Source organism: Panulirus ornatus, chromosome 40, assembly GCF_036320965.1.
Source record: "Panulirus ornatus isolate Po-2019 chromosome 40, ASM3632096v1, whole genome shotgun sequence".
Classification (NCBI taxonomy): Eukaryota; Metazoa; Arthropoda; class Malacostraca; order Decapoda; family Palinuridae; genus Panulirus; species Panulirus ornatus.
Window position 1 is genome coordinate 9,833,710 of NC_092263.1, and position 24,059 is coordinate 9,857,768.

At 36.6% G+C, this 24,059-nt stretch overlaps 1 protein-coding gene across 5 annotated transcripts in view; it reads left to right on the forward strand.

Annotated features, from left to right (window-relative positions):
* LOC139761358 (uncharacterized) overlaps positions 1-23,221 on the forward strand; it is a 146,291-nt gene extending 123,070 nt beyond the window's left edge. For all 5 annotated transcript variants that reach the window (XM_071685455.1, XM_071685453.1, XM_071685457.1 and 2 more), the window contains 9 exons: positions 1,577-1,695; positions 2,296-2,399; positions 3,076-3,204; positions 5,085-5,251; positions 6,780-6,931; positions 7,460-7,559; positions 9,171-9,271; positions 10,314-10,481; positions 15,288-23,221. In XM_071685455.1, the coding sequence (XP_071541556.1) occupies positions 1,577-1,695; positions 2,296-2,399; positions 3,076-3,204; positions 5,085-5,251; positions 6,780-6,931; positions 7,460-7,559; positions 9,171-9,271; positions 10,314-10,481; positions 15,288-15,530 (1,283 nt within the window). In that variant the 3' untranslated portion in view covers positions 15,531-23,221. The remainder of the gene's footprint in view (positions 1-1,576; positions 1,696-2,295; positions 2,400-3,075; positions 3,205-5,084; positions 5,252-6,779; positions 6,932-7,459; positions 7,560-9,170; positions 9,272-10,313; positions 10,482-15,287) is intronic.
* The last annotated feature ends 838 nt before the right edge of the window (positions 23,222-24,059 follow it).

Sequence of the window (24,059 nt, forward strand, 5' to 3'; positions counted from 1 at the left end):
AGTATCTCCTGCACATCATAAAAAGTGTCTTAAGAAGGGAAGAAGGGGGGTAAATTAAACTTCTGTATCACTTTCCAATACAAGAAACACTCTCTAAGGCTCATTCATTTGCTTGATTATACCTCGCTCGCATACGAAATAGAAAACACATAGAAAAAGAATCACTTTTACTTGTCTGCTGAAATAAGTTGAGGACCCCAGTTTTTTAAAACTGATACCTGCAAAAGGTGTATACATATATACATATATACATACACTAACACCATTCCTTGGAAACAGGATGTGAGCTAATGATCATCGATAAATACTTAATAAGGGATGCAGTACTATGTAACCATATGTGTAGTTTAGCTGGCTCACATTCATTTTATAGGACTTAGATTGCAAAAATTTGGTTTTCTATGGACCATGAAATTCAGTTTAGAATTTGAGCCAAGCACAGAATAAAGCTGTTAAGTGTCTGAACCTTTAAGGAGATGATTAAAAAAATTAAAAAACAATGTTATATGGAGTGTGTAACATACTTTGACAAATGATAGTAAAACCTGAGTTTGTATTAGGAAAGTGGCCAGGAAGAATATTTGCAATGACCTGTTTCAAACAGACATTTCAATTTGCACCCTGTATGTTGTATAGACCTTATTAACTCTATGCATAATGTTTGATTATATGGAAAGTTTTATACGGTCAAGGCTCTTTGAGCAACCCTACTGAACAGCAAGAGAAATAGCGCACTGGCTATGGATGTTGTAATTAGGGTTACCATTAGATCTATCACTTTGTTCAATAACATGTTAAATACAGTTTGTTTCATTCCAGTAACATTATTACTTGAACAACTGTATAGTGAGACTATATAAACTTCACTTTATAGTCATAACTGAACAGAAATGCTATATATAGATGATCACAAATCCTTCTGAGGATTCTGAAGCAGTGGTGTACTCCAAGGGAGATACCATCATACTTTTAGGAAGCAGTTATAACAGGGTTCATACAGCTCGAAGTCCAAGCTATAACTTGTTTATTCAGCAGAATATGAGGATATTCATACAACTTAGAGAGTGTTTCTATCTGAATCATTAATATACAAGTGAAATGCCATATCAATATTAAAGCTGAGACTGGGATAGTATCTTAATTCTTTTGATCGAGAATGATCGTATTTACATCCACAGTTTGTAATCTGAAGAGAGTAAGGAACTGATGAAGATTGGACAGTGTAATGTTTGTTCATATGGAATATCATGAAGCCATGTTTCTAAATAACGTAAACTCTTAAAATCCACTGTCCTTGTTATTCAAGATTATCGCTATCTAGGAGCTTGATTGCTCTTTTCAGTACATACTCACATATATTACAAATGAATAACATTCAGAGTGTGCATTAGGTATTCAAAACAACATTTAGGTCATGATACATTCAGACCACAATCTGCAGCCCATATTTTTTGAATAAACAAAATTCTTAAAAATCACCACATTGCTTCGTCCCAAGGATTACATAAATTTTGATATTGAACCTAGAATACATGTGAGAAGTGACATACAGAACTGATGTTACCTTTTCTTTCAGGACTAAGCTTGCAACTTGGCATTGGACTGACAGAGATGTATGGACGAGATTTTCTAACCTTGTGGGAACTTGCCCGCCCCTTCCTTATTCCTCAAGGGGAAACACTCATGCAGCCAAGGGTGAGGGCCTGACAGTTTTTCAGTAAAGCAGTGACTTTATTTACATAATAAACTTTTGGTGAGATGAAAATTGTTTGAAATGCCTTCACTTGATGTTTTTGCCTAAGAATTATTCATGTTGGTTTTCTTATCGTGCAAAGCAGCCAGCCACTGCTTGTTTATTCTAAAAAACTGAATACACCAAAAGAATAGAGGTTTCCTCAGCAAGGGTGCCTTGCTAGTGTACATAAGGATGACTGAAGGATGCAAAGAGGTTGTGGCGTAATGCACTGAAAACAGTGCAAAAAAAAAATATTTTAATGGAATAATGGGCAAAGCCTTAACTTCCACAGTCAGTAGTAGGTGATTGGAAGAGAGTGAACTGTAAGAATTTTATCTATATGCTGATCATACATATATGATATTGTTTCTGAGTTAGATATCATTAGAAAGATGATTATTTTGATTCTTGTAGAAAATTGGGATTACCTTATCTTTAACAGAGATTGAGTAAAACTGCTTTTAAAACCTTCTTACTAAAGAAATGCTAACCAACAAAGCTAGGACTGATGCATGGTCTGTATGGTTGAAACTGAAAATGGTTACAAATTCTATGCAAAGGTTTGGTGTGCTGCCTTGGTTCACGTGCTGCTCTCGCTTGGCCTGGGTGTTGGCCTTCTCATGAACTTCTCATCTAGAGGATCCTTCAGGTTTACACTCAGACGGTGAGTATAAGTCAGTAAAAGGACTTGATATCTGATATGGATGTTCTTATTTGATTATATTTTTTTCATGACATTGTGTGCACAGGCAGTAATGTGGCAGTACATTTAGTTAAGATCAGATGATCATGTGGTGATACATTTCAGTGTATCAGTGTCCATTTATCCATTTTTCCTTGGATGAGGCAGTCTCACATACTCCAATTTTCTGTCCAACTTTTTTTTAGTTTTATTGATTTCTATTTCCTCACACCTCACTTGTGTATATTACTGCATTCATTCTTTAGCCGACATTCTTCAGAATTTGCATAGGTTACTGTGAATGCAATGAAAAGTCTCATGGATGTAAATGGATTGACAGGAAATTTTACAAATATTATATGCAATTACTTTTTTATGGATATGGATATAAATGGATTGACAGGATTGTTTACAAATATTATCTGATATTACTTTTCCATCTTCATGATCTGTTCTCAATTCTCTGGGGTGGATTGCCTCACAAATCACTGATACACATTCTCAACTCATTCTAAACTATAGTAAAATGAGTTACATCCTGCTAAATTGCTCTTGGCGCAGTGGTCCTTATCTGATTTGCATGTATGTGGTTATTGTATCACAAAAATCTTTATCTCCTTCTTCTGTTAACAAATACAAAATGCAATCCTTTTTACAGGCACCTATGGGGATTAATGATGCTGCTGCTGCTGGTGACAGCATTTGTGGCTGTTGTGACAGTGCTGCAGCTTACGCTCTTGGCCAGTGATAGAGGTCTCCAAGTGGGACAAGCTTTAGCCTCTCTCAGGTATACTAATTGTTTGTGTTTAATGATATATTTAAGGACAGAATTGGACTTGTAACACCCAATCTATGAGCTTTATAATTATAAACCTGAAGCAGGAGTAATGTTGTTGTTGTACCTCATAGCTATCCTTCTCTCCTGTATACTGTATAGTACCTGAGCCATTCTTCTTGTATTTGGCATTACTTTTTCTTCCAGTGTAGAAACAGAACTGAGAAGACTCATAACTGAGTTTAAAGATTTATAAATCTGACTATAACATCTCCACAGATGCAAAACTATACTTTAGGCTCCTCCCCTTTTGGAAAAGTCTGTTTTCATATGCTTTTTGGTGGAGACCTCTCGTGTTATATTTTGTTCATTTCAATGTTTTCTTATTCTTGACTGAAATTCAGTTTGCTAGCTTCTGCAGGACCATATTGAAGGCTTTCTGGCAATCCAAAAAGACAATCAACTTTTCCTTCTCTCTTTTGTGGGTTGTTCCTCAAACAGACTGTAAGGGTTATGATTCACGATCATCATTTGTAAAGAATTATAATCTTTATTTATATGCATCTTTTCTATCCCTGAGAGAGGGGAAAAAGAATACTCCCTACACACCTGCACGTCATAAAAGATGATAAAGAGGAGTGGGATTTTGGGGCTGCTAATCCAACTACTCCAGTATTAATAAATTCTGAATGAAGAGGCCAATTGAGGACTTTTCCTCAAATGTCCATTGATCTGTTCTTGACGCTATCTTGCTAATGCAGGAAATGGCGAACACCAGGAGAATTAAGGTCTTGTAACTAATTAATTTTCATATTTCAATGACATCATAGGAACACTGTGGCAACCACCTCATTCAATTGGTGAAGAACCACTATCAAGTATCACTTGGGTTTTCTCTTTAAAGATAACCAGAGGAAGAGTCTTTCTGTTTCTTATTGTCTTTTCTTTCATATTTTATTATACACTAATGTCATAACAACACTATGAAAGCAGCTAACAGAAAAGATACTTAAGTACATAAGAAACAAAAAAATAATGAATAGGTATACAAAGGAAAATGTAACGTATGATTATAGAAATCAGTGAGTGAAGGAAATAACAAAACAAAGATGCCAACATATACCAATCACACCTGTGTATGACAAGATTTTTGTTTTTGTGTGGGCCAACGTTCAGATCTTGAATATTCCATCCTGCGTATATGTGAACCACTCTCTTTGTACTGAGTGAATTTTACTTGTTAAAAAAAATTTGGCAAGATTGAGAGTGTTTAAAGGGAATGGTGTACAGGAACAAAGAAGGCACTCCTTTTACCCAATGCCTTTGTCTACCTCATTTCTTGCATGACCTTTTATTTTCTTATTGTACAGTTATGGGTGACTTGCCTCCACAGCTTTCACTGTATCTCTGCTACTGCAGGCTTAGGTTTAACTGTTTTATGTCAGGAAAGACTTCTACCACACATCTTTTAAACTGTCATTCCTTAGTTGGTCAGTGTCCTCATACCACATGCTGTCCTCTGTTTTTTCATTTCCAGCACATCCACCCTCTCAGTTCTTTTGCATTCAAAAGCCTTCTAACAAATTCGAACAATATAAATTCAGATATTTAGTATCATGTCCATTTTCAGACTTATTGTAATTACTTTCCCTTTTCTTTCCTTTTCCTTTTCGTAATTATCTCTATTTCAATTAGGGCCCGGCCATGATGTGGACTTTTTGTCAGTGACTGAAGCCTTCATTATAGAAAGAAAAACATATCACCCACTTAAATTTTTCATCATCGAATAATACAGTTATAAGAGCATTTCTTATTAATTTTATTCATGTGATTAGTACTATAAATGGTGGAGCTAACTGCAGCCAGCATCTTAATGTGATTTTTCAAAACAGACATGATAATGAGACAGCCATTGAGAAAGACCTTGTGGAGACAGTTGGTGGGGAGGCTGTTGGCGTCAGCATTGGGACGGTGATGATAACAGCTTCCCATCTAATTGCTGTGGGTACCTTTCCTTTCGTGTGGCTGAAGCAAGTGGTATCAAGTCTCATTTTCATAGGTAAGAGTCCTCTGTGCCACTTTTCAGGAGGTACTTTTTGCATAAAGCACAGAAGTTGGTATGTGTGTGGTTTATTTATCAGTGTAGCAGTTGAAGGACATGTGATCATTTATGGAGCATCTACTATACTCACACCCATTTTCTAGCTGACATGTGCAGTGCACCAAAACCACAGCTCCCTATCCACATCCAGGCCCCACAGACCTTTCCATGGTTTACCCCAGACGCCCCACATGCCCTGGTTCAGTCCACTGTGACAGCATGTTGACCCTGACACACCACACATCATTCCAATTCATATGGTTCTTAGACTCTTTATGTGAATACCATTGCCAAGTCTTCTAAAATACCGAACTCCTAAAGAATTTAAAACCATTTGGTTTCAAATACTTAATAAATGTTCTAAATATTTGCCAAAAGTCTCACACGCATTAATCTGTCACCGTATACAATGACAGAAAAGAATATTTCCTTCAGCAACTAAAACAAAGGAACTTTCGCTAATATAATTTTTTCTTACTTCACCGTTTCCTGCATAGTAAGGTAGCACCAGGGAAAGATGAAGGCAAGCCACATTTGTTCACATCCACTCTTTAGCTCTCACATATGATGCACTAAAACCAGAGCTGCCTATCCACCACAGCCATGCCTAAGACCTTTCTGTGGTTTCCCTTAACTGCATGATATGCCCTGCTTCAGCCCAGAGACATCACGTTACCATTCACATACACATCGCTTCAATTTGCTCTATCTCATGTATGCCTCACAACCTCCTACATGCAAGAAAAACAAAAAACTGGAGGTGTGAGAATCTGCAAGATAGTATATGTAGTTTCATTGTCTAAACTGCCTGTAGGGCTGCCATAAGAATGTAACCAAAAGGAAGGCAATGGGTCTGCCACAGCACTCAGGAAGCTGGCCACATATACTGGGCAGGACCATGGGAAAAGGCAAACTCTACAAGTATATACTCAGTACAGACACTGTTGATGGTACAAGCCCCATCATGGTATATCGATACATAACACAATTATTTTTCTGGTGCTTTGTTGCTTATGACAAAAAATCTCTTCATACTGATAAAGCATGTCTTCCAATTTAAATTCAAAGGCAGGAAAAGGCAATTCACAAAAGTGTCTTCAATACGAATGCTGTTGGCCTTAAATAGACTTGCAATTCTGAAAGGATTAAAAGACATGAACCTGTCACAGTTGATTTTGCTGATGGCCATAACTTTTGTGTGTGTAGATCATATCTAACTATCAGTCTGCTGGTTGATGAGCAGCAGCTTTAAATGGGAGCCGAGGTAAGAATAGCCTAATTCTTTTAAGAAATATTTGTTTGGGTTGAGCAAATACTCTGTTGGAGTGTTTTGGCTTGCAGTTCCTTGTTCCAACTACCTTAACTTAATAGTATTGTCAGTCATTGTGTGTTGAGTATTTTCTGTTGGAGGACAGATAGTAATTTCTCATTACATAACTTGTAAAACACAAAAGTGCAGAACTAGAACATGTGAATACTGTTGCAGGAATCTGGTGTTGTGGAGTTACGACTGGAACTGTGTGCATCCATGCTCTAATAGCAGCACTGAGGGATGCCCGTGACTGCTTCCCTCGAGTTGCAGCAGCATTACTGCTGGCACCTATCCTATTAGCTGGAGCTACACCCACAGTTACTAAGGTAACCATTCTTACCTCATTTTGTACTAGATTTTTAATTAGTCCCTGAGCAAGTTTTTCTCATTCATGTCTGTAGCTGCAACATAATCAGTGAAACATGTTTGCATACCATTCCTATACCCTTAGCCACAATCTTAACTTGTTCCACCCATATTAGAAGGTACTGTTATGCATCTCTGATTCATGAAATGTCCTGTTTTTGTATATATGCTATCTCTTTTTCACATGCAGTAACTTATCACTCCTCGTGGCTTCTCACATACACTACATGTCTTATAATTTTCATGCAAATAGAATGTACCATAATCAGGGTGGAATGAAATGATTTGGTAGAGTAAAAAATACTGGTATTCAGATGTGGACAGCAATTATTTGCAGATCTTTGAGTATGTTCTCTTGCTTGCATATTGTTGTAATATTGGAAAGCTTCTCATACATGTAGATGTCCTTTTGATATGTTCTTTGCTACTTAAGAGAGTAACAGTACTGTATCATGGATTAAAACTGATAATGAATGGGTTCAACACAGGGTGGAGCCGCTGTCGTGGCCCTGCTGGATGGGGACGTATTGTCCCCAGTGGTATTATGGCCACCTTTTACACTTACACTTGCTGTTACCACCATTTACGGTAAGTACCTGTTGCCTTTATGGTCATATGCATCATAATGATTATAGCTGCATGGTTTCTTCTTACTAATCAATCATGATTGACACAATTGTCATCCTTTTTTAAATTTTTTAGTACAGATAGTCCCCAGCTTACAATTTTTCGACTTTATAATGGTGCGATATCGATATGAATTTTGTAGAAAAGGTACTTTGAATTTTGATCTTTCCTGGGCTAGTGATATGATGTATGGCAGCAGCAACCTGCAGCTTCCAGTCAGTCATGCGATCATATGTTCAAACAACTGTATTAAGTGTATTGTCGACTTTCAGTGGGTTTACCGGAACATAACCCCATCGTAAATTGGGGACAGCCTGTATTCGCCATGGCATAAAATGGGCTTTCTTAAATTCAAAATACTGAGTTTCAGTGATGATAAGTCTTTACTTCTGTATTTGGAGATATGGAAAGAATGGAAGATGGGGAGTTTACAAGGAAAGTGTATGATAGGATAATTAAAGAGACTGGTGTGAGAGGAAGACCACCTTTGACATGGGAAATAAAATGGAAGAGTACAGCAGGGAGAGAAATGGTGGAAGAATGCATGGAATGATGTATATGAGGGAGGCATGTTAGGACATGGATAAGTGGAGACTTTTACTGTGGCCACCCCCTTAATGGGAGTTCCTGGAGGGAATAGACATCAAAGGTATAGAATAGAATAGATTCTGTTCTTCATGCTCAGAAGCTCTCAGAAGAATGTGAAATAAGTAAGGGTGGGACTAAGTTAAAGGATGCCTCAATGTGGATATTATTTAACTGGAAAGAAGCTGCTGAAATCTGTACGTGAGAGAGACTTGGAAGTATCCCTTAACTTAGAATTACCACTGGTAGTTGTATGATAATCTTCAGCATCATGATGCTTTGACTCTTTCCACAGTTCCCACCATGTCACATTCTACAGTATTCCAGATCCTGACACTTTGTAGTTGTTAGGAAGGTTGTGTCTGTACTCTGCTTTGCGGCAGATATAAAAGATTCATAAAGTAATGATCACATCTCAATTGTTACCCCTGTGGTTTGATGTATGATAAATAGGGGGAACGATGCACTTGAAAATTGATTCTTTAATAGCCACACTTTCATTTCTTTGTATCATTTGTAAAGGAAATGTGGACTATTGCTATATTAAGATTTTCATGTGGATTTTCTTATTCGTGGGTTTTCGTCTTTGCTGAAAGCAGTTGTGTGGAATATGCCTTTACAGTGTGAGCTTGTACAAATGGATGTTACTGATCAGCATAATTTCCCACCTTCACTTTTCTGCCTTTTCATGCCTTAGTAAGATAGCATCTGGCACAAATGACTTAGTCTTACAGGAAATATCCTCACATGACTCCCTCATAGGTTCCATCTTTTGGAAAGTAATGATACAGGAAAGAAGAATCACCAACCATATGCTCCCAGCTCCTTCGTTGTTTTCTATAGCACACTGGAGGTATGTGGGTAGTATAACCATAATCAGCTTGTTAAATATAATTTCTAATTCGTTTTTTGTTCTTCCTTGACTCTAATTACACAACACTAACCACAGTTGTTTAATTTTAAGTGAAAACTTATTTTATTTTTCAGGGATACATAAAGTTCGCAAGGACTTCACATTCATGTTGGAAGCTGCTGTCAGCTGGCTGTGGGCTCCAGTATGGGGCGTTTTTATCCCTCTGTGTCTTCTGGTTGGTATTTTTTTGCTGTACTTATATATACCTCTCTTTTACACCAGAATCATACATGTATATGCAGCAAAGAGATAGTGATGCTACACATATACATATGTATATAGAAATGGTCCAGACACATTCATAAGCATTATACTATACAAAAGTCTCAGACTCTGAACTGTGATTATTAGGTAAATGTTAGAAAGTAATCATTTTTCATAATGAACTGCTTACACATTCAACAGTTGTCAAAACTATTGTCAGAATATCAGTGGAAAGCAAAGCAAAACTTTACTAAAATGCTTAGTTCTTCTTCATTTGAGATGATGTAACTCTAGGTTAGAATGGTCTCTCACTGTAGCTCAAAGACCAGTTAATGCCATATTGCATGTAAAAGGGCACTGTTGGTTTTGTCTTGAATTCAGAATCAGACTTTATGCATATTCACTTTAAGGAACCAAAGTGCAACTACGGCTGGTAGGTTTGCTGGTAGGGTATGCTGAAATGGTCAGGACACATGGAGTGGATGAGTGAAGAAAGACTGATACAAGGATCTGCATGTGAGAATTGAAGGGAGGAAGGGGAAAGGGGAGACCAAGGAGATGAAAAGATGAAACGAAGAAGGCTTTAGGGTACTGGTGTCTGAACAGTCAGGAGGGTAAGAGGCATTCATGGAACATGGGTCCTGTAGTTGTATAATTATTTACATATATGTTATATTATGATATTCTTTATACACAAGTTGATGTAGTCGCAACACCTTGCTTGTGAGGTATGCCTAGAGTTAGTTACTCACAGTGTGACCTTAATAAGTGAAGGGCTCTAAAGTTAAATATGGCAGCAAAGGTCACTGTCATGATAAAGCCAGTTGGTGATTAAAACCCAATTTCAAGATACTGTAATCAGTCCACTTAACAGGGAATGGCTTAGTGGATGGTAATTCTCTTTTGTTCAGATAGAAATCTATTCATTAAGTTATTGTTTACAGCTTCCAAAGTTCCATTGCCTAACCATTAAGATGATTTAATATACTGTAAGACTTTTTTTTTATTTCTAGGGTGTTGTCGTCTGGGCGTGCGTAATGGATGGACAAGCCATTGTAATCACTGATGGACCTGGATGGAGGACGGCCTTGGTGTGGGGACTGCGGGCAGTTGTCTTATTGCCTGTCCCTATCACTGCAATATATGTGGTGAAATCCCAGTTGGCATATGGTGTCATAGATGTACGTATTTGTTTTACTTGGAGTAGAAACTCTACCTTAGTGAGGTAGGCATTCCTGCCCTCTGCCTTCTTGCAAGATTCGGGTTGGGGATCCCAGTTCTTCAAAACTGATTTACGTAAAATATGCATGGCTTTGTACACTTTAGGTACCCTTTGTATGTGGGAACAGATTTAAAGATGACAGGGAGATGAATACAGAATAAGAAATCAAAGCATTCTTACATTACATATTTTTGTATATGTTGGTTGACTGAACCAGGACATATGAACAAGTGGGGTAAACCATGGAAAGGACTGGGGTTTTGGTGCATTACACTTGACAGGCAGAGAATGAATGTAAATAAATGTGGCCTTTCTTTGTCTGCTCCTGATGCTACCTCACTAACAGGCGACATATGAACAACTATGAAAGAAACGAATATATATACAAGTACTTTCATACCTTTATGAAAGAGAGTGGTTGAGTTTTGGCAATTTGCAGGCAAACTGAGGATAGGAAGTTAAAGACCTACTAAGAAGGGGGTTTGATGAAGAGGTTCTAAAATGAAATAATGAATATACACCGGTGATGTTCGGTAGAACCATATTATCAAGATTTCTAAAGGCAATGTCTTTTCCAGTTGTAGTATAGTCGGTATAACACAAAGACAAGATTAGTCCCATACAGAAGGACAAATATGTTGGAAGTTTGGGCATTGTCTCAGGTTATGAGCTGGGGTGGCCTCTTACATACCAAAGATTTTGTGTTGTCGATCCATGAGCTCAAATTGCTTCTGTATTAGATATCTTAAAACCAAAAAGATGTAAGCCTTCTGACATGTCTTGACAAGTCACAGCATAACCCTTCAAACCACAGAGGTGTAAGCCTTCTGACGTATCTTGACAAGTCGCTACATAACTCTTCAAACCACGGAGGTGTAAGCCTTCTGATGTATCTAGACAAGTCGCTGCATAACCCCAGAAAAAGGGATGTTTATCTATCTCACTGAGAAGTCACTTTGTCAACAACCAACCACAGGATGTTTACTAATCACAAGTAAGGTTGAAATAACTGATCCTGCTACATATTGACAGGATTTTAGTCAAATCCACTCCTTCAGCACCAGACCTGCTGTTTCAGCAGTGTGACTTTCAACCCTTCATGTCATAACTCTAAGACAGAGAATCATATTGCCTCTTCCATGATGTGATTGTTTAAAGCATGGCTCTCCTAAGTAATACAACTGTCCAGACTTTCATATCTTTGACTAGTTCAGGACAACATTCACTACGTGCACATTGCTTAAAAAAATGAAAATAGTTAAACGTAAGGCACACCATTATGTTGTGGCATGACTGGTATGGAGAACTCATGAGGGATATGGGATTGCCAAGAACTACGTCCAAGAATGAAATAACTATACTAATACCTACTTCCTGCCCTGAGAGTCTTTTGTGAAACTCCTGCAGGCTCAGGAAGCAGGCCACATCCAATGGGTGGGACTGCACATCATAAAGTGCAGTGTTGCGTGCGTATGTATGTGACGAGATTGCGGGGCATCCAAACTGTAGGGCTTAGTGTTTCCATTTTGGTTTTTGCAATGTAGGCATGAAGGGTCCTGGAATATGCTGATTAGAGTTTGTCATAATGCAGGGATGGCTATGTGAGGTCCAGAATGTAGATGGGAAAGAGGGACTCATGTTTGTCTGGGTAATGTTGTTTCACATGGATGTATTTCGAGAAGGGTGGATTTTACAGCTGAGCTGGGAGGGTGGGGTTTAGTGCTTGTCAGGTCAAATCACTGTGTATGTGTTCTGTCAGCATTACATTTGCTAGGAGTGGAAGGATATATGAGAAGAAGCAGCTTAATTGTAAGGTCGAGGTAGGCTTTTTATTCCTGCTTTATTTCTGCTCATCCTTTTGAATGAAAAGGCCCTGATATCCCCTGGTCTCTATCTTTTCATCCTTTCAGTCTCTCCTTTGAAAATCCCTTGGAAGATTATGTATGTCAATCTAGAGAGTCAAATTTCTAGGTCTACATCAGTGAATGCACAGATAAATATTTTGTCAAAATCAGCAGATCAGAAACTTGGCTCGAAGAGAAAGTGAAAGATGAAACAAACTAAAAATAATTAAAAACATTCAGAGCAGTAATGACTTTAAAATGAAAGAAGAAATTAGATGATGAATTGTTTAGCATGAGAACAATGCAGTAATTGATATTTGAAAATCAGGAAATGACAAAACGAGAGCAAATGATAAGCTTAGAGGGACATCAGCTCTGGGAGTGGATAGAATTCCAGCCATCTTCTTGTACTACACAAAAACAGCAATAGTGAAACTGTGATGTTATCAATGGGCAAAGTCTGCATGAAAGAAAATGAGAAGACATTACAGAATAGCATATGTAACACCATAACAGAAAGAAGGATTGATGCTAATTCTACTAAACAAGTGTAAAGCAGTCAGTTTGATTACATGTGTAATAAAAGTCTGAAAGAATGATAAAAGGACACATACTAAAGCATCTGATTAAGAAAAACTCCATCTAGTCTCCACTTGCTGATATTCCAATATTCAATGTTTCACAGATATGGAACTCATGAAAAATTATATTAAATAACATAAACACAGAAAACATATTGAAAAGTTTTAAAAACTGTGCTGACAATAGTGGGCCTAAGCAATCATTCGCTAGTAACTAGTGGTGTCAAGATATATATTGTATTGTGTACATTGTCCATGAAGAAATAAACGAAATTAGTTACATAAAGCAACAAGAATTATATTTGAAAAGTGCCTCAAAAAAGATTAAGTCTACAAGAGTATGACAGAAAATACATATGATTTTACCTACTTGTTTGCCATTTCTCACATAGTGAGGTTGGGCCAGGAACAGTCGAAGAATGTCCTCATTTGTTCATATCCACTCTCTCTGTCAGGTATAATGCTCAGAAACCAGACAGTCCTGCAAAAAGAATAGAAAGAATATTCAGTTAACTGCTAGGAAAAATAAGGAAGATACCTGGAACAACTACAGAAAATTTTAAAAGAAAACTCAACACAAGGTTTAAGTAACTCCCAGATGAACCCAGGATTGACAAATAAATAATGAGCATAACAGAAGAGATATACAGTAGGATATACAGTATTATTCATCAAGCAAGACATGCAATAGGCATTATGCATTAGCCTAGCCTTTTGGCAAAATCTCATCCTCAGTACTTCTCCTTCCTCCCTCCACTTTTGACTTGTAGATTTTCACAGTCACTCTTTCCTCAATCATACTTTCCATGTATCAGCATCATTTCAGCACAACCTAATCAGCTCTTTATTCACCTTACATTAATTAGCACACCTCTCTCTTACTCTATTATTCCTTACATAATAGACACCAATGGCTGTCTTTGGGCATTTCCTTTCCGTCATGTCTACTATCTTCCTTTCTTCATTCAAGGCCTAAGACTCTCAGCCATACCACTCTGCTGGAGTTACTAAACCTTCATACAAACCCAAACCCATGTTTGCTGTAACAGACACTGACATCTTCCATACACTTCTTAATGCACCCAGGACCTTGCCCCCTCTCACATCCTATGACTCACTGCAGCTCCAGGGATTCCATCCACTGCCACATCTACTTCCAGGTACCGAAAGAACAGAAACCTACCTCTCTCCTCCCCCAGTTGCAACCTCTCACTTGACTTTTGTTCCACATATTTTTGGCTTTCTGGAGCCTCCCAGCATGTGTCGTCTGTAAACAGCAGCTGATTCACTTCCCATGGCCCCAAACCCCCAGCATACAGTAGACCTGTCTCCTGCTCTAAAAACCTTACATTTCCTTATCACCCAGTCCATAAATAGATTAAACATCTACAGTGACGTTACACAGTCTTGACACATACCCACATTCACCAAGAACTACTCACCCTCCTTTTCACACATATGTTGTAGTCTCAGGCTGAAAAGCTTCTAGTGCATTTAGTAAACTTTTATTTACCCTATATATTCATAGCACGTTCCACAAGGCCCTATCCATCAACCCAGCTATACAACTTTTCCAGTTCCATAAATGCTGAATACAGTTCACTTTCTTTCTCCTGGTATTTCTCAAACAAATTCCTCGAAGCTAATAACCTGGTTTGTACATCCTCTGTCTCTCCTGAAGCCATATTACTCATCCCCAGTCAGACATTCTGTGCATGTCACCATCCATTCAATCACTGTTCTTCCACACACTTTACCAGATTTATGTAAGGGACTTACAGCTCTATAATTCAAGCATCCAGTCTTCTTTTTTCTCATAATTGTAGATGAATTGTAAATTTTGCACAGGTTCTTTTGAATTTAAAGTGTTTTTGATTCTGACAAATAAAATGTGAGTGAACTGGGAATTGTGTCATATTTATTAGGCTCTGGTTAATTATCAGAACTCAAGTGCTTAGATAACAGTTAAGTTGTTGCTGAATCTCTTATGTTAGATTGGATTCTCTGTTTAATGACAGGCATGTGGATTTCTAGCTTCTTGTTAAGCTCAGTATGTTTTAAAACAAAGTGAACAATCACCTTGGATGGGATGACTTTTAGTTAGCCAAGGCCTTGCATCCTGACTGAATGGTTCGGTTCAACTTAAACTCATAATTTTGTTGGCGGAAAGTAGGGAAGTACATGATCTGTCTGGGAGGTTACTTGTCTTCTCTAATTGGCATATCTGCAGCCCCTTTGTGTGATTAATCTTTGGCATGTCTCTGGTATGCACATGGTTCTCAATGAGCTATATGTTTCTTTTATTTGAAGGCTGCTTTTTTTCTTTTTTCTTTCATGCAGAAAGTGGCATCATCACTGCAGTCATCACGAGAGTGGGGTGACTGGGGACCTCAGGATCCAATAGAGCACCACAACTGGAGGAGATGGAGAGAGGACGAAACCCGACCTATCACCTCTTTGAAACGCCGCTTTGCAAACCGGCCACTCACATATACCCATTCCACATTAAGTAGTGAATCTTCATCCACACTCACAAGACTGCGGAATAAGTACCAGAGAAATGGTACTGCTAGTATTCTATGACCACCTCGGATGTCTGCTGACCCTCTAATCATATGGAAGTCATCACAGCCATTTCAGCCAGTTTACTTTCAGTCATCCATACTTAAAAGTACTTAATTTCATTAAGTGATCACAACTTATTCATTCCTTTATTAGTCATGTTTCCATGCTTTTGGACAATACCCTTCCTTGTCCTATCATTTGTTTTCAGTGTACTGGGAAGTAAAGTTTTAATATGATTTTTATTGCTTATGCATATATTCATGCTGTTTGTATATATTGCATTAAGTTGTGAATAATTTTCTATATATCAAAGGCACTCTGGAATTATATTAATTTAAAGTTTAGCTGAATACGACTATCTTATTATGTCTATGCTTATAGACATTTGTAGAAAATGGAATCATCTGGTCAATAGTTAGGTTTTAGATTCTTTACATTTAATGCACAAGACCAATTTACCTGAAAATGATATTTCACCATATATCCAATACTTTTCACAACTCTCATGTTGACCAGCATTATTAGCAATGTTGAAAGTTAACTCAAAAGTGATTTGCCGGTGACCACTTGTATCAAACTTTTCTCCGACTTCAGCAGAATTATGAGGCAATGGAGTGTGGCGGATCATATTCAGCAATTTTTCCTTTTACTGGATTAGCATTAAATGGTCAACAGGATTTTAGTTTGTTGTGATGCCAAAACGAGAAACTGCAAGCATCTTCTGGTATATAACTGGTATCACAAAACTTACTGTCTTGTGAAAGAATACTAAATTTCTTCAGATTATTCAGTTCTTTTAATTCTGTTGTACTGTGTTCTGTGATATGACAACTGACTGTGAACATGTTTGTAGTTAATCAGAGCAAATTCTGGAACGTTATCTCAAACAGATACTGTTACCTGGGAATTGATGCCATGTTGAAATTAGTCCTTCTATCATGTGATTATTTTACAAGTAGTTTTATTTATGAGTATTTTGATCTCCAAATCTGCACACATTAGAAGCACGAACAGTGATACTGACTAGGGTATAAGGTTCAAGAATGTTTGGAGAATGTAACAAAGATTATACGCACAGTTCTTGGCATTTTCTTCATTCTCATTCAGTTTCATCATATCTAGCTCGTTCACCTTTTTTTATTTGAATCTTGGTGGATACATAATTTTTTCATAAGCAATTTTGTAAGAATGTTGAGATGAAGCCACAATTTTGTATGCATCTTGTTGGATTTTTTAAGAAAATTTTTATTCTTATATCCATTAGATTACTAAACCATAACCCCAATACTGTAGGGGAAACATTTAAGAGTAACTGTGACCAATACACAAAATAACTGTACGAAGAGGGATGCTTTGTACATACACTTTTTGAATTTTCACAAATACTCAGGCACTTTTTAACTGCTGATTATTCCCCTTGTCGACCTGCCCAACTGCTGTGTGATGTTTTTACCTAGTGGAAGAAAATACCAAACTGAGACTATTTCATTGTCATGTGTATGCCTTTTTTATATACATATATATACTCAAACAATTATTTGAGGAAGACAACCAAATGTGACAGGACTGGCAAACTTTTGTTTAGACCTTCCCCTATTTTAGTGGTTTGCCTGCCATGATGAAGGTTTTTTAGTCTTTTTGAAAAACAAATGAAAGGCTTTTCTTCTTGTATCATACTATAATTTGATGCAGTGGACTCCCCTCCATGTTTATCAGTGCTGAAGGTTGGGTATGTGTACGAACACTTTGGAATATCCAGTGCAACTTATTTACAGTTGTGACTGATACAGAAATTTGTTAATGCAGTGATCTTTGCCAACTTTTGTTAAAAGTTGTACGATGAAGATTTTGGGAAAAAAGTTACTGAATATACTGCAGCTATTAAAAATTAAAAGATGGGGTGATTAGACAAAGCAATACTGTGTGAATGGATTCACATGGTACCAAGCACTGATGAGGTTAAGGAAAATCAAAATTGAGTACAATTTATCAAAGAAAAGTCCATTGAAGCAATTTATTTTTACTTGGAAGAGGATGACCTTATAACTTTATAAGCAATTTTATTATGGCTAGCTTTAATGATGAACTAAAGTAAATTGTACTTTTAAGACTGAATGAATTTTTTAAACATGCTCAACATAGTTCATATCCATACATAGTCAGGTCTTGTTATCCATAGTATGTAACTGTACAATTCTAAATACAATCAGCCAAATATGAAACAAATATCCTTTTTTATAAAATATAGACTTTTATTAGGAGTATAAACCATATAAATCATTTTGCCATTTGGATGGGTACTGAAAATGAGAGGATAACACAAAGGTCGCTTCCCTCTGTAATTATTAACGTCCTTTAAAAGCTACAGCTGCTTATTTAGTACATGGCTGTCTCTGTCTTTTGAATATCTGAAAAGCTTGTCTATCCCTATTTGCTGGATGCCAGTGCTTCATCAGCAATTTCAATTTCTCTGAATTTCTAACTCTGGCTGTAGACACTGACTTACTGTGTAAGTTCGGACAGTTAAATTTTTTATAGCTAATATACTGTAAAGATCTATCTGTCAATAAACAGACAGATAGATAGATACAGTAAAGATGCCTCTGTTTCTAGAAGCTGCTTCAGATATCGGTGAACTTGATTTGTGTATTAAGTAGGATTTTCTTATTTATATTAAACTGCTTGTAACCTCTCAAGCTTATTATTTATGAAGATGTTTGGAACTTTTCAAGCTCAGATTGACTGGGATGATATGAATCATAAAACAGGTTCATGAAAAGAGGTAATATGACATTAACTGGAGAATGTACATGCCTAAATTTTTTGTAAGTTTTATTAATTCTCTGATTTTTCTATTTTTCTATGTTTATTTGAATTTTAACATTAAACAAAGTGATAACTGTTCATGTTAAAGAATGAATCAGTGATTCTGTACATTAAAGCAAGTGGTCCTTTGGAATGTGTGGAAGATGGGCCAGCACTAGAGTGCTGAAACAGAAAACTCCAAAGAACAATTTAGGCGCTGTATAATGATTACTGTCTCGCCAAGGCGAAACAGAGGTGTTGTGCTCACTTTCTTGGTAAATTCCACTTCTAGTGACAAGGTTATTTTATGCTGTATCCTTGTAAAATAGGGACGACTTGAATCAATATTATCAACAAGTAACTGGAATTTTGATTGTACTACATGCATGATATTTCAGGTTTAAGACCCATTATCAGATTCTCTTAACAGTGAATGCACTGAAGAAATAGATGATTGATATAAATAATGTATATTCTACTTTGTGAAATATATATAAAGTTTGTTGCCACAGATTCTCAAATAAATGCACTGAGTTAGATGACTCTAATAGCAGGAGTATGTACAAGTACACCACCAAAAATCTGAAATCCTTGAGTTTGTGTTTTCTACTCTTTCAGAGTTCTGATAGTACATACGAAAATTAATAATGTCTAACTAGCTCTATATGGAGCAAGTTTGGCCTAGGGCTATCACACCAGAATGAGTGTATACTTCTCTGGGGCTGTTTTTCTCAAACAGGTTATATGCATATCAAAATGCTTTAAAACTGAACAGAAATACTACTTTCTCTTTTTTGTATGAGGACATCTTTTCCCACGTTAGCAAAGCAATGCAAGGAACAGATGAAAAATTACCTACAAGTTGACAACCACTTTCTAGCTGTCTGGTATAATGCACCAAAACCAAAGCCCTCTATCTACAGCCAAGCCCCACAGACCTTTCCATGGTTTTCTTTACTTCACATGTGCATGGTTCTGTCCATGAACATTCTGCAGTTTCTCACCCAAATCTACCACTTGAGCTGTGTCATCTGCAAACTACAAGTGACTCACCTCCTAGGCCCAGCTCCCTTGCATTAACTTCCCTCACCACCTCATTCATAAACAGATTAAACAACTATGATGACATCACACATCCCTGCCACAGACTGACCATTAAGAATCATTCACCCTCCTCCCTTCCTACTCGCAAATACACTTTACTGTCCTAATAGAAATTCTTCCACATCTAGTAGCATTCTGCCCACACCATAATATTTTTTGTACCTTCCACAAAACATTTCTATCTGCACTATCATACACTCTTTCAAGAGCCATAAATACCACATACAAATCCCTCTCTCCAAATATTCCTTGCAATTTTTTCAAATCCAATGACAGGTCCAGTCATCCTCTACCACTTACCAAGCCACATTCCTCCTCCCTAATTTGATGCTCTGTGCCTGAAACACACTGACAAAACCTTTAAAGAATATATCAGGATTTCTCAAGTTCCCAGATTTTTAATGTCTGGATTTTTGATGTTGTACTGTACAACTTTCTCAAGTAAGGAAGTGTATGTTTCTCGGAAAGTGGGTTGTAATGTGAGGCAGTGATAGGTACAACTTTATCTCGAGTTTTACATTTTATATCTTTAAGAAACCGTAGGAATGTAACCTTATCTTTATATAACAGAACTGCAACTGTATGTACATATGATAATGTATATAAAGGAACTATAAATATTTAGTATGTATGTTTGTATGTGCATATTACAAAACAATATGATTTAATTAGAGATTTAAGTGTAATGTATGCATTGAGGAACTAACACATTTTCACTATTGTGTCTGTATGCCTGAGACACCTTCCTCTCCAGGTTGTTTCAAAGGATTTTCTTATTATGTGTAAAGATGAATCAATGTTGTCTATATATCATGGATGATTTATGCTCCTAAGAACTGGAAACCTATAGGTAAGGAAGATAGTGTAGAAAATCTTTCGTACTATTTATTCAACATTCAGGTTTCAAAGCTTGTTTAACTTCCCTGTAGTATGTTTCAATGTTATTGTTGAGTAAAATTGTAGCAGTATGTTGTATGGAATGCAAAAGAAATTCTTCTTTTACCATCTTTTGTAATAAGTCATTACATTTTGTCAATAGGCGCATTGATTTACCCATAGCCAAATAAAACGTCTATGAGCCTGTAAAAGCTGTGTGGCAAACACAAACTATAGATCATCAGAAGTTGCCTTTCTTTTAACAGTTCAGAGAAGGAGTCTTTTGCTAATTATTTATTTTAATTCTAAACCTGAGTCGCCCACTGCATGTTATAATGCTTTGGTTTTCACAGAAACTTAAAGTTTCATTTAGATACAGACTTTTCAAAATTTATTCTTAAAAAGGAAGTTTCTTGATTTGGAGAGTCAGAGGGCATTTGATACATATGTAGTTTCAAACAGCAGAATTTGTGGTAGTCATGTCTTTGTAATTGATATCACATCTTTTAAATATACAACTATAATGCCGAAAATGAGTTTTTGTGCTTGTAGTATCAGAAGGTGTGAATCTCATAATCGTCACATCTATTCATGACTATGTATCTTAGCAGAACATAGATTATGCTTTTGAAAATGATTTGTAAAAAAATGAAGGGCATTACTCCTCAAAGACAAATGCAAAGAGAGGAAAAATCTTAGTCCTTGCTACTTGCTAGAGATGAAGACTTCTCTGAGACTGCAGAATACCAGTAAAATAGCTGATGGATTATTTCATAGTTTCTGAAGTAAGACAGAGGAAGTTTGAGTGCTATGTGTAATCTTTTGTCGATATCTTTTTTCAACAGCATTGGTTTAGTTTCCAAGTATGTATGCTGTCATATCTCTGTCTTACATATGTTTCAGGGTTTGCCTATCAGAAAACAAGAGTTCATAAACATATTTTAAAGTCTTCTGACAACTTTGTGAAGACTTTAATTCATTCGCAATGTATTTTCCTTACCTGTTGAATGGTGGCTTACGCAAACTTTCTTGCAATTACAGTGCCTGTGATATTGTCAACTTCTTTTCCCCTTCAGTAACTAAGTGATAAAAGGTCACATGTACATGACCTATATTCAGTATTTATACAGAATTATTGCCTTTTACATAGTGTGATACTGTGCTCGTACGGAGCTTTGTTGAGTAAATACTGCACCTGGGGCTTGAATCCCTTCTTCTATGATGGGTTCATCAAAACTGACCAATCATCACTTTATGGTTAGTCACCGTAGTGATTCATAGTCTGAACCAATATGAACATTTTTAAAAGAGCATATAAAGTAATACTGCGGTAGTTATAGCATGTCATCCCACATCAGTACGATAAACAGTGGGTTTTGTTATTGTACACGTCAATATACAGAACTGTTCTATCCTCTGTGCAGCTGGAAAGAATATATGAATTGTAGTGATCTTCATATCTGTAAATCAATGGATAACTAAACTCGATAAGAGTATACTTTTGCCATTGTAATATGCACTAGTTAGCCTTTTTCAGTCTCAACCGTCAATATAATCCCCCACAAAAATACTGGTGGGGCTTCAATTGGTCAACTCTAAGGATGAGTTAATATTATACCACTGGTGAGCACTGACGGAAAACTTCTAGCATACTGTGACTAATTCTCGTTTTACAAGAGTGGTAGTTTGGCAAATAGTAACCAATCTGAACGTTACCATACTGTAGTAAGTGAAAATGAGATGAAGTTCAATGAGACAAACTGCCACAAAAAGAAAATAGTAACTAACAAAACCTTATAACCACTTTGGATATTCATAATTCTTCAGTTTCTGAGGATAATGCCAAATGTATCTATTCAGGATACGAGTATGGACCACAATGTAGTTTATAGGTACGAATTCAGTCTAGCGATGCTTCTCCACAGCAGAGAAACTTCGCTGTGAAATTAATTATATTTTACTGTCTGTGAATATATAAAAACGATCTGTAGTGAATATTAACAAGGAGTTCAGAGCCACGATGTTGCTCTTGAACCTTTGCAGTTATTTGTGCGCTGTTGATAATGGCCTTACTTGCTTTCATGTCTACTATTTATGATGTAGGGACAGTATTCAAGTGAAGACTTTGTTGTAAATTTCTGCCATCTCGTGAGCTGTACAAATTTGTATATATTGTATTTGTATATGTATTTTGCAGCATTACATGCACAATATTTGGAAGTGGATGATACGCTCTATCAGATTCATTTGCACTGTATATTTTGCATCTTTACATCCATAATACATTGAATGTGTATATGATGTTTGCTTTTTCTTTTCGAAATCTCTCCTCAACAATCTGTCATTAACTGGATAAGATGTTCCATATTTTTGCTTTTGATAGGTTTTTGTTTTCCTTATGAGTGTGTGATATATATATATATATATATATATATATATATATATATGATTCTGTGATGCAAGTGTGACTGACAGATTTACAATATTTGCTGACTGGGATTGCTTTCTTTTTCTCTCTTTCTCTCGTCATTTTATATCCCTCAGAAAGACACAGTTGCCTTTGGGATATTTTTGTAAAAGGAAATGGAGCAAACCAACTCAGGTTAGAAGTAGTGTGTAACAAATGATGTGTGACTGCTACAGTGATTTGGTTCCTCAAGGATGTATGCTAGTTTCATGTACGGATTACTCTTTGTAAAGTGTCAATTATTTGTTCTATTATGGCCATATGTGAACTTAATTGTACTGTACTTATGTGCTGAACAGTTCAGTATGATTCAGCCTTATTAATGTGAGAAACAATGCCTAATGCAGTATGCTAAAATATTATGTTCAAATGCTTCAATGGTTGGCATTATGCTTTGCAATGTTTACAACGAATTTAGCAAGGCACAAATATATATATATAAATGCTCAATTGACAACAGAGTTTTACTCTCCTTTAGCTGTGAAAACTTAAGTCTTGTGAAATCTCACGTTATTTTTGTCAAAGAACAGGAGACCATGAGAAATATCATCCGCTAATTTTAAGTGATTCAAAATGCTTTTTCTTTCTCTCATACTGATATAACGTATAACCCAGTAAGCAGTAAATGGCGATGCACCTAGAAGATACAGGTTGTGGGTAAGTGCATATAAGCCTTCTTTCTTTTTAAAGCAAAGCAGTTTAGGTAATAAATAATGAATCGCTACATCATGATGTCTGAAACTATTTAATAAATGTTTGCCAGAAAGCTGTCACCACTAGTGTGTACTCAAATCAGAGAGATGGACTCCAAAACACAAGACTCATGGTACATCTCCCCATTTTCATTCACTCCTGTGAATTTTGCGAGAGTACTTTATTCCTTCTTAATGCACTTCAATTGTTGGTCTCCCTAAACATCAATTCCATGAGATCAAAAGGAATATTTATACTGCCATGCTTATCCTATCTCTGGACACAATTTCTCAACTGCAAATTTATTTCATATTCTAAAGTCCCCACGCATTACTAATGTCCTCAATTACACTGGCAACGATCAATTTTGGCAAAAAATGTATCTGAGCCATAAGCTTTTAACCAGTCATTATTTCATTCAAATTCCATTGTCCTAAGATAATGGGATTCTATCCCACCACTCCTTTATGGTGCTTTGTGAATACTTCATGCAATTCAACCAAGACAAACTTTTCTAAAATCCACAACACTTAGACAGTCTTATGAGGGTCAGGTCAGTAATTACTACAGACAACATCCTCACATAATATTAACCTTTTACA